The sequence below is a fragment of the Penaeus chinensis genome, chromosome 15, assembly GCF_019202785.1.
Source record: "Penaeus chinensis breed Huanghai No. 1 chromosome 15, ASM1920278v2, whole genome shotgun sequence".
Lineage (NCBI taxonomy): Eukaryota > Metazoa > Arthropoda > Malacostraca > Decapoda > Penaeidae > Penaeus > Penaeus chinensis.
In genome coordinates, this window is record NC_061833.1 from 13,542,731 (window position 1) to 13,555,230 (window position 12,500).

At 40.3% G+C, this 12,500-nt stretch overlaps 2 protein-coding genes across 3 annotated transcripts in view; one reads left to right on the forward strand and one right to left on the reverse strand.

Annotated features, from left to right (window-relative positions):
- Positions 1-12,500, reverse strand: part of LOC125032848 — a 181,037-nt gene that overhangs the window by 147,656 nt on the left and 20,881 nt on the right. The window lies entirely within an intron of this gene.
- Positions 158-5,670, forward strand: LOC125032716. 2 transcript variants are annotated; one of them, XM_047623999.1, is made up of 3 exons: positions 158-573; positions 4,223-4,516; positions 4,795-5,670. In XM_047623999.1, exons 1-3 carry the CDS (start codon positions 465-467, stop codon positions 4,977-4,979), a joined length of 588 nt encoding a protein of 195 aa, XP_047479955.1. In that variant the 5' UTR covers positions 158-464; the 3' UTR covers positions 4,980-5,670. The 2 variants fall into 2 exon arrangements, with proteins under 2 accessions (XP_047479955.1, XP_047479956.1); XM_047624000.1 differs by lacking the exon at positions 158-573 and adding an exon at positions 847-1,460.

The following is a 12,500-nucleotide window of genomic DNA, read 5'->3' on the forward strand; positions in this document are numbered from 1 at the left end:
CGCGTTGATCTTCCCCTGGCCGCCTTCTAAATCCACTTCCGACTTTAAATGGCCCAGCGTGGAGCAACCAGGAAATAAACAAAACGACACGCCAACAGTTAGCCACGATGAACAACGCCGGGACAAAAAAAAAAACAGCGGGTAATCGGCGGACGTGACAAGCGTAATGCGTCAGTGCTGGTCTGGCTGAGCTCAAAACCAGTTGTGTCCTCGCCGACGTCTTGAGTGTACTGTTCTTGAGCTAAGTGATAAAGTGGCGTGCGCGTATTGTTCTTCATGCTGGTTTCTACGAGAAGCTACATCCCGTTATATTGAGGAATATTTGCCTAAGAAGACAGTGGAGGGAAATATAGCTTAGTTTTCATTTCGTGCGAGTGTATGAATTCACGAGACTGCAGGAGTTAAGAAGCAGCTTATCATCTGTATCTCGGCCAGAAACCTGAGAGCAGAGGGAGGGGATTACAATGGCATTGTGTCCTAGAAAATGTGTGACAGCTGTGTATATGTTCCTGATAGCGGTCCTCCCTGCGAGAGTCGAAGCATCCAAGACTCTACCGCCGTGGGAGTTTCACCGTGAGTAGAAATATCATTAAACATTTTCCGAATAACTGAATGATAAGCTTATGCATATGAAAACATGAATATCTGACAGACAAAAACAGTTGGTGCGATATTAGAGTAATTAACGCCATGATCTAATAATGACTGTTACGTAATGCAAACGCTGCGCCTTCGGGCAACCAAGCACCTTTTTTGGGGCAGGAGAAAAAAAAGGTCTGTGACTGTGACTCTGTATTATTCCCACAAACTGCACGCAATCTTCTGTGCCATTGCACAAAAAACCATGCTTGTACAAGACTTTAATACATCTCTCCAGTGTGCATACACCATTAATTACCATACAACATGCCCCTCCCACGAATGATGATCCGCAACACAATCACAAACTCGATTACAACATCCGAGAGACAGGTGCGCCCCTCCGGCGCCCTCCCCTCCCGCCTGCGCCACACAAACCCCGCTCTTATGTACGCCAACGTCACCCCTCCCCACCCCCACTTCCTCTGACCTTCCTCTTTGCACTACGGATCTCCCCCTTCCATCCTCCCTCGTCCTCCTCCACACGCAAAAGGTAAATACGCGCGTCCTTTGATGAATGCGACACAAAGGGGGAAAAATGCCCTATGCCAAAAGGCGGTCAAAGCCACATGGCGCGCTCTTGGTCCCATGTCAAGCGCTTTGATAAGCCTTTCCTGTTGGTACTTCAGGCCTTATCTACTTTTTCGATGGCGCCCAACAGGATGCCCTGCAATAGACACGTTGCCTTCTTTCCCACAGATTATAAAAATACCACCAAGTATTTCGCCGTGGCATAAACGGTGGATCAAAAACTTTATAAACGACGATAAACAGCATGACCGGTTGCTTCGACGAACTGCAGATTATACCTTCCATTGTTGGTACGTCGATGATATAAAGTTATATCGAGCTAACCCTTTGCCCCACAGCATAGCATGGACTCCATGCCACCACTTGATGAGGTTGGTAATTAATTATTTAATTAATGATGTCAATAACATGCCACGGTTTCCAGCATCAATAATTTTGCCAGTCGGGCGAAAAATCGTAATACGAGATATTCTTTTATCTTTCAAAATACGAACCAGGATAATGCATTTTCAATCTTTGTTTTGGAATGTGAGGCAGGTATTTTACTATATATATTTTTCCCCGAAACGATATACGAAACAGTTATTATAATACACCTGTTTATAAGCGAAATACGACAACACCAATCATAAAAACGAAAAGCGTGAAACATTCGTCCCAAACTCTTGGAACTTGAAAACAAAAACAACAAACAAACAAAGAATGCAATAGTCATTTCTTTTTCCTATCAGATAACAAAAATCCATAATAAGATCCCGCTACACTTATCTACAATGCAAAAATACCCAGCTTATCCCCAAGGACAAACATATTTCACTTAACAATAAAAAAACAAGAAACAGAGCGTGGGCAAATTAAAGAAAATAAGCTGTAGACAAACATACACGTGTGCTTGAAGTATGTATGCATGTATGTTTAATGTATACAATATAAATACATACACTCAAAGAAACTTAATACAAAAACATGTTTTATTTAAGCATGTATGTAATGTTGCTTTGAATGTACGTATGTAAATGTGTGTGTGTGTGTGTGTGTGTGTGTGTGTGTGTGTGTGTGTGTGTGTGTGTGCGTGTGTGTGCGTGTGTGTGCGTGTGTGTGCGTGTGTGTGCGTGTGTGTGCGTGTGTGTGTGTGTGTGTGTGTGTGTGTGTGTGTGTGTGTGTGTGTGTGTGTGTGTGTGTGTGTGTGTGTGGTGTGGTGTGGTGTGGTGTGGTGTGGTGTGGTGTGGTGTGGTGTGGTGTGGTGTGGTGTGGTGTGCTTGTGCGTGTGCGTGTGCGTGTGCGTGTGTGTGAGGTGTGGTGTGGTGTGCTTGTGCGTGTGTGCGTGTGTGCGTGTTTGCGTGTGTGTGTGTGTGTGTGTGTGTGTGTGTGTGTGTGTGTGTGTGTGTGTGTGTGTGTGTGTGTGTGTGTGTGTGTGTGTGTGTGTGTGTGTGTGTGTGCGCCCAGGCGCGCAACCTAATATATTACAATATGGTAAATATCATACTTAAGAAAAAAAACGGATGCAGATACCTTTCCTACTCTAATCTGTTTTAAAATGGGTTTAATTATTATCCACAATTTTCGACTCTAGTGGCCGTATACGTAAAAGAAATGATGTGACGCAAATCAGATTCCAACACAATATTCTCGCGCTAAAATCTTCAGGTTTGTAGGATTTTTTTTTGGCCGCAACTGCAGAACTGTCAGTTGCAAGAAAACACTTTTCAAATCATTTTCCGTCCTTTTGGCATACCATTTTTTTGCCGGAAGTATTCTTAAGTAAAGGATTACGTGCTTTAAACGAATATACCCCCATAATTTATTTTAATCACACGGTTTTTAAGTATAGAATAAAGAACTTAATATTCTCGCTTCTGGCCTTACGGAAGAATGACGATGCAAGAAGTACTATTGAACAAAGTACTCATTATCCAAGTTATCCGAAGTACGAAGAGCTAATAGTGTGCAATGCGGATTCGCCACTTGTTCAACAGTGTGCAATGTGGATTTGCCATTTATACAACAATGTGCAACATGGATTCGCCATTTATCCAACAGTATGCAATGTGGATTCGCCATTTATCTAACAGTATGCAATGTGGATTCGCCATTTATCCAACAGTGTGCAATATGATTTGTCATTTATCTAATAGTGTGCAATATGGATTTGTAGTATTGATATGGGTTCATACGGAAATGAAAGCTAAAATGGACAGACTGAACAATGAACCTGTGTTATCGATACTCCTGCCTATTTTCGGCCGTTGCGCTGCTTGTAGAAAATTAAAAGTCATTATAATTTAAAATTTCAACGAAATGTGTTAATAAGTGTTTCTTTTGCATTGTGACGTCATTCGTTCTCTTTTGTACGCCTTTTTTTTTCTCTTCGTAATAATAAGGTGTTTCACTTCTATTGTGGGCTTGATTTTTGTCTTAACTATAGTAGCTGGATCAGGCCATTAGTAATGCTTTTGACCCCAAAGAAAAAAATGATTATCATCGGTGTTGAAAACCTTTATTCTGAGCACTCACTCACTCATTCACTCTCACTCTCACTCTCACTCTCACTCTCTCTCTCTCTCTTTCTGTGTGAGTGTGTGTGTGTGTGTGTGTGTGTGTGTGTGTGTGTGTGTGTGTGTGTGTGTGTGTGTGTGTGTGTGTGTGTGTGTGTGTGTGTGTGTGTGTGTGTGTGTGTGTGTGTGTGTGTGTGTGTGTGTGTGTGTGTGTATGTGTGTATGTGTGTATGTGTGTATGTGTGTATGTGTGTGTGTGTGTGTGTGTGTGTGTGTGTGTATGTGTGTGTGTGTGTGTGTGTGTGTGTGTGTGTGTGTGTGTGTGTGTGTGTGTGTGTGTGTGTGTGTGTGTGTGTGTGTGTGTGTGTGTGTGCGTGCGTGCGTGCGTGCGTGCGTGAGAGAGAGAGAGAGAGAGAGAGAGAGAGAGAGAGAGAGAGAGAGAGAGAGAGAGAGAGAGTGATCAATGAGTGTGTAAATGCATGCGTGATTCGATACATGCATACACCTGTCTGCCCGCGCACACATCATATTGTCAATTTCCCTTCTTCCTCCCCCAGAGTGCCACCTCCCGAGCGACCCCCTGCTGCACCCCGTGGCCCCCTACCGGCGTAAAATCATCAACCTGAACCGCATGTACGACGTCTCACAGACCTTCAGGCTGGTCTACTACGGCTCCAACTACAACAGCGGCTGTGAGCTGAAGTCCGGCGTGCTCTACTACGTCCAGCGCCACAACAAAACCACCTTCACCTACAACCACCTGGAGGACGGCAAGGGCGTCACCTCGCTGTGTCCCGGTCAGAGGATATGGCTGGGGACCGAGTCCTACGGCTTCGTCTCCTGCGGGGAAGGTCAGTCTGGTTCTCGGTGTTTATTTAGTTATCAATGGCTCTCGGTGAAGTTGGCTGGCGTCGTTCTTTATTTCGGGCATTATTTATCAAGGAAACACAGTGAATTGTGTCAGTTACTTTTTATTTATCTATTATGCCAAGGTTGGCATGGATTGATCAGTATTTCTGGCGTTGGTATGCATTCCTCCTTGTGTTAAACCCTTGCTAATAAATCGCGTTGAATGAATCTAAGGCGACCCTCAATTCCTCACCCCCCCTTTTGTTTACATCCTCCTCAGAGCACCAGGCGACGGCAGCAGCTCGGACGTGGTGGTCAGAGGTGCCTCTGTCGTACATGTCCATCATCGCCATCAGCGTCGCCTCCGCCTTCACGTTTGTAACCTTCGTGGCCGTTATCATATGCCTGCTGCGGCGTCGGCACGTGAAGGGCAAGGCCAGTCTTCCTCAGGTGGATATGTACTGAGCTCCGAGTGAGATTCAATGAGACATCAGGAGCTTGTAATCAGGCGAAGGCAAGGATCAAGGATTCTGAGAGGAGGTTGGAGGTCAAGAAAAGGCTCAAGTATTCTTACAGAACTCGAAGACAAAGCTCAAGGATTCTGAGTGGAGGCGAAGACAAGGGTCAAGAATTCTATAAAAGCGAAGACAACGACCGCGGTTTCCAGTAGATGACATGGGCAAACCTCAAGATTTAAAGGATTCTAAGAGAAAACAAAAATAAAGCTAACGATTTTAAGAGGAGATTAGCACAACGTACCTTCAAAGCTGCTATGGGGACAGTGCCAGAAGACGCTGAGGACTGGCCAAGTGCTTGAATAGATGTACATAATTTAATCGTGCCGTGACAGTGTGCAGTGATTTCGAGAGATTTTGGGAGGCTAGCCCACGCAAGTGCGTTTTTTTCTTGCTTCCGCGTGTGATAATTCTGATTCGATAGACTATGAGCGATCCAGGGAGCAGTATCGTCTATTTGCATTATGTTAATTGCAAGAGAAAAGTGCCACAGGAAAAGTTGTGATACAAAGTGATATTCCATTATTGTTATTATTCTTTTAATATTCATTATTTTCCCTCGTCCTCTTTGTACAATTCATATGTTCTTCCCTTATGTTATTCTGAATTACCATAATTTATTTAATAAATTCAAAGAAATACAAAATATATCAATACCTACACCACACGCAGTAGTAGAATATTCTGGTATCATTTCAAACTTGTGTCCTTCCATGCACTCACAAACGAGAGAGAGAGAGAGAGAGAGAGAGAGAGAGAGAGAGAGAGAGAGAGAGAGAGAGAGAGAGAGAGAGAGAGAGAGAGAGAGAGAGAGAGAGAGAGAGAGAGAGAGAGAGAGAGAGAGAGAGAGAGAGAGAGAGAGAGAGAGAGAGAGAGAGAGAGAGACAGGTTGGAAAAGAAGGGAAGGGAGAGAGAAGAAAGACAAACAATCAGACAAATAGAAAAATATACATACTCAAGCAGGCACGCGAGCACACATCAAGAGAACGTCGTATTCCCATGTCTGCAATAAGTTCACCAATAAAAATAAGGTCCAATTACTTCCCCAATTTACGAGAGCTATTAACTGGCCTCCGTATAATTAAACAAGTTAAAATGCGTCACAGAGTAAACACATTCGCAGGTCTAACATGAAGAACCGATGGTCGAAAATATGACTAAACACTATTTGTCGATGGTCATTATGGGTTATGGTTCTAATGGCTCTGGAATACGACAGATCGTTAGAATGAATAACCGTTTTCTATTTTCCGCGTCAGAATACATGACTTTTTTTTTAACTGTTCGTTTATTGCTATCTCTCTCTCTCTCTCTCTCTCTCTCTCTCTCTCTATATATATATATATATATATATATATATATATATATATATATTCATTCCTTTACACATTCTTTCGCATCTGTTTTGTAAATGTTAAATATCTATACCTAAACGAAATACACCAAATCCACTGAAATATTCACAAAGATTAATTCACCTCTCTACTCAGAAAAGGGATAACTTCGCAAACATACATTTACAGGACGAAATCACATAACAGGCTGTGCAGAAGGGGGGCGGTGCGTATGCGTGTGTGTATGTGTGTGTGTATGTGTGTGTGTGTGTGTGTGTGTGTGTGTGTGTGTGTGTGTGTGTGTGTGTGTGTGTGTGTGTGTGTGTGTGTGTGTGTGTGTGTGTGTGTGTGTACGGCAATGTGCGTTTAAAGCATATTACACCAATAATCAGAAGCGTACCTACAATAATTGCAGTTGCATTTACGAATCCATTTATTACTCCATTCCATCTCTATGACTGACACACACAAAATAATTATGTCTGTTCGAATGTCAACCAACGGTAACTCAAGAGATTCGCTCTGTACGATTGCAATGCGTAATTTGCATATATTTAGGTACTGTATGTTGTCAAAGCACTGTTACGTAATGTACATAGCAGAATTTCAGGTAAGTGTATTCAAAGTACACACATGCCTGAAATTATACAACTGTTCCATTTCATACTATGAAATACCAATAAATATAAAAGAACTTAATAAAGATCGCAATATAATGGTGAACAAACCAACAACAATAACAATAAATAATGTCAACTACATCCATCTCTTTGTAGTAATGAGTTTAAAGGAAAAAAAATACATATATACATAAATGCAAAAATAATTTCATCAACAACAGCTAGATGACTGATAAGAAACAAACAAATATAAACATGACACAACTTTCATAACGTGCTTGATTATTCACATGCAATTGACTCCTCAGGAAAATTATTCAACTGGGAAAAATTGGTCACTGAAAGTTCTGCAACTTATAAAGTGCAAGCAACAGGAAAATCATAAATCAACTTCAATGAAACAATAAATCAAGAATAAGCAATGGATAAAATAATACGCATTTAATAACACAAATAATAAAGGTTAATTATAACTGTTATAATAAAATATAATAACAATAACACCAGCAGCAACAAAACAATGGTAACAGTATTAATCATCATCATTATTATAATTATTATTATTATTACTGTTATCATCATTGTTATACTATCATTATTGTCTTTATCATCACCGCTATCAGTATCATTACCTTTATTATTATCATTATCAGTATCATCACTTTATTATCATTATTATCATTATCATTGTCATTTTTATTATAATTACCATCATCATGATTATCATTATCATTATTATCATTATTATTATTATTATTATTATTATTATTATTATTATTATTATTATTATTATTATTATTATTATTATTATTATTATTATCATTATTATCATTGTAGAAAAGGTATGAATGAGAATGAATATCTTCTCAATACAAGGGATGTATCTGACCGGTTTCGTCAGAAATATATTTCTGACGAAGATATAATCGAAACCGGTCATAAAAAGAGGGAGAGGAAAGAGAGGGAGACGGAGGAGAAGGAGAAGGAGAAGGAAAGAGAGAGAAAGAGAGAGAGAGAGAGAGAGAGAGAGAGAGAGAGAGAGAGAGAGAGAGAGAGAGAGAGAGAGAGAGAGAGAGAGAGAGAGATACATATATATATATATATATATACATATACATATATATTCATATAAATATATATATGTGTATATATATATATTGCATATATAATATATATATATAATATATATTAAGTATATATATATATGTGTGTATATATTTGTATATATATACATACAGACATATATATATATACATACAAACACACACACACACACACACACACACACACACACACACACACACACACACACACACACACACATATATATATAATCTATCTATAGCCATAATGGAAAGCCCAGGGAATGCAACAGTGCAACAGCCTACTTCTTGCTTTCGAGGCAGTAAACAGACCCGAGGAAATCCATATTTCGAACAACATTGAGCAACCCCGTGACTTGTGCTGTTGCGTCATCGTCTCTGTTTTCGTTTACCTTCAGCTGACCTTCTACGGTTCCTAGTGTACAAATGGCCATTAAAAGAAAGACGGATATAAAATTATATATATATATAGAGATAGATAGATAGATAGATAGATAGATAGATAGATAAATCAAATTATCAAAAAATAAACTAGATAGATAGATAAACAGATGCGGGACAATGTTTGTGTGTGTGAAAATGCGTGTATTTATGTGTATGTGTAATAGTACATGTAAAACTAAAATTAGTCTTTTGTTTTACCCAAAAACCCTGTTCTAAGCATGAAACTAACACTAACTTCGCATTTAGTATTTCACCTAAATGATGACTTAGCCTATTTCCCGGCACAAAACCCTTCTCTTACTCGATTTCACGCCTAGTTTCAATTAATAAATCATGTTTCGTAGTTGAAAAGATAGTTAATCTTGCTGAGTTCTGGCAATTAGGCAAAATTACCTCTAATCGACCCGTTGTCTTTCCTAATTCCCTTTTTAAGCACACTAAATCGTTTTCTGGTTCAGTAGCATTAATTCTTCCTATAGTAACTCCATTTCGTTCTTATCATTCTAAAAAGGAAAAAAAAATGGGAAACATGGACTGTTAACACATATCCTTCGAAACTCAAAAAAGGGAAAAAAATGGAAAACAGGGACTGTTAACACATATCCTTCGAAACTCAAAAAAGGGAAAAAAGGGAAAACACGGACTGATAACACATATCCTTCGAAACTCAAAAAAGGAAAAAAAATGGAAAACAGGGACTGTTAACACATCCTTCGAAACTCTGAAATCTAGGCCTTCCTCTCTTCCTTTACTACATGTACAGCTATCGAGGACGGCTTGAACTAGGGATTCTCAGAACAATGCTTTCAGCTAACACAGGAGAGGCCAGGTTCGTCACTCTCTACCATCGAGAAAAAGAACGATACTCACCACAACGTTACGCTTTACTCTCTGTTATCGAAAAGAATATCTACCACAACATAATTCGCTTCAGCCACTCTCTACCATCGAAAAACAAAAAAATCACCACAACACAATGCTCTCCAACCACTCTCTATCGTCGAAAAACAAACACCTCAACATAATTCCTTCCGTAAGCTCCCTATCATCGAAAAACCGACCGAGATTCACCCCAACGGAACACGAAGTTAACAATAATGTCCATGTTAATGCTGAGTTAGATCTTCCACCTTAAAGCGCAGCCGCTCTCTTAGGCGCTGCTGCTACATAATGGCGACCAACCTGGGCCGAGTTATAGGTGACGTTTATTGGCCAGACACGCGTATAATCAGGGGCCTCATCGGCGTGGGGTGCTCACTTCTGCAGGCAGGGTGAGGGTGAGGATGAGGGTGAGAATCAGTGAAAGAACGGGTGAAGGTGAGGGTGAGGGTGAGAGAAAGGGTGAGTGTAAGAGTAAGGGAGAGGTTGAGAGTGTGGGACGGGGAGGGGAGGAGGAGGGAGAAGGGTGAGAGGGAGATGGAGAGGGTCAGTTAGAGGGAGAGAGGGCGTGGGAGCAAGGGAGAGATACTTAAGGTGAGAGGGAATGGATAGGGGAAGGGAGAGGAAAAAGGAGAAGGTGAGTATGAAGGAAAAAGAGGACCAAGGGAAAATAGAGGAAGAGAAAAAAGGAAAGAAAGAGAGAAAGAACGATAAGAGAGAGACAGCGAAAGAATGAAAGGTCATTTCCATCGTCGGTATGAATCACAAACTATAGACAATTACCTAAAGTGTTCCTAATTATCAAAAACTATTATTAATAACTCTAGAAACGCCTTCACGTCCCTATACATTTCGCATATTCATGTCATCCATCAGTGCCCTAAATATTCCATCTTCAAAGGAGAAAGTAATCATTCTCATTAAAAAACTCACTCAGACTCCAATTCCTTACTTCGCGAAGAAAATGACACCAGAAGCCACATAAAACAGAAAACGAGTCGTAAATATCCGATTAAAACTGTCATTTGTCTGTCATTCCGCGCCCCACTCTTATTTCACTTATATCTATTTTTTTTCATGAACTTCATCTATCATTGATCACCTTGTCTCTGTTTTGCTTTCTCTCTCTCTCTCTCTCTCTCTCTTTCTCTTTCTCTTTCTCTCTCTCTCTCTCTCTCTCTCTCTCTCTCTCTCTCTCTCTCTCTCTCTCTCTCTCTCTCTCTCTCTCTCTCTCTCTCTCTCTCTCTCTCTGTCTCTCTGTCTCTCTGTCTCTCTCTCTCTCTCTCTCTCTCTCTCTCTCTCTCTCTCTCTCTCTCTCTCTCTCTCTTTCTCTCTCTCTCTCTTTCTCTCTCTCTCACTCTCTCTCTTTCTACTGACTCACTCACTCACTCACTCACTCACTCTCTCTCTCTCTTTCTACTGACTCACTCACTCACTTACTCTCTCTCTCTCTCTCTCTCTCTCTCTCTCTCTCTCTCTCTCTCTCTCTCTCTCTCTCTCTCTCTCTCTCTCTCTCTCTCTCTTCTCTCTCTCACTCTCTCACTCTCACGTTCTTTGGATATTACTCATGGAGAGGAGTTCGCGGGAGCAGGTCGTCTTCCCGTAAATGCCTGTCTTCTGCCGAACTGCATTCCCGGAGCAGACGTAAAATATCACGGGATCTACTCACTGCAGGTTTCTTTTAAAGTCCCCGGGTGTAAAAAAAAAAAAATAATAATAATTAATTGATTAATAATAATAATAATAATAATAATAATAATAATAATAATGATAATAATAATAAAAATAATAATAATAACAATAATAATAATAACGATAATGATAATAATACTAATAGTAAAAATAACATTAATAATAATAGCAATAGTAATGATAATAATAATTATTATTATAATAAATATAGCAACAACAGCAACAACAAACAACAACAACAACAACAACAACAATAATAATAATATAAATAAATAAATAAACAAAAGAAGTGATGGCGTTGATTGGCATTGGCCGCAATGATGGCCGTGAGGCGACAAAAGCTTACATAGTGATGATGATGCAGTCATAACAACTACATCATAAGAATAGGGTTTATGAAAGGTCATGGTGGTGGAGATGGTGGCAAAGGTGATGCTAACGGTGATGGCGATGATGATGATGTTGATGATGATATTGATGATACCAATTACGATATCTATGATGGTGATGCCATTACGATATCTATGATGTCTTGTAATCAATATTATCAAAAGCAAATCAACAGTGACACCGACAATAATAGCAACACAATAACACCAATAACAACAGCAACAACACCATCAACAACAAAAATACTACCACTACCAACAACAACATCAACGACAACGAAACACGTCTCCGTCGCGTTCCCGAGGTCTCGTCCGCCGCCGGAAACAGGATGAGAACTCCCAGTGACGTCATTCGAGTGTTTTCTGCTTCTACTTCTTTTTTTTCCTATTTCGTGAGTTGTGTGAGATACGGGGAATGATGGCATGTTGTGGAGGGTCTGTACAGTGTGTTTGTATGTGTGGTTCTAAACAGGCAAGTAAATAAACACAGAAACAAACAAATGCGGACACACGTACATACATAAACACTAGTACACACACATACATAAACACTGACACATAAAACACACATAAACACTGGCATACCCACATACAGACACACCTAAATACTGGCATACATACACATACACAAACACTGGTGCACACACAACATAGGCTACATACATATAATACACATGCACACACAAAAATACATAAGCCTACAATCACAAAAACACCCAAACCTTGACAATTACAAATGTAACTTTTTGATCGTCTAAGCCGTCTTCTCTGTATCTATCAATGTCAACAGAAGGTCATCTAACATGACCCAGTATGACCTTGCTCATCTTAAGGGCATCGTTAATAGGCAAGGATTATCTTCTCCACGGGTTATTAGAGGTTAGTGAAGGGATCGGTAGGTCATCTGGTGTGCGCGCGCGCGCGAGGGGGGGGGGGGAGAGAGAGAGAGAGAGAGAGAGTGTGTGTGAGAGAGAGAGAGAGAGAGAGAGAGAGAGAGAGAGAGAGAGAGA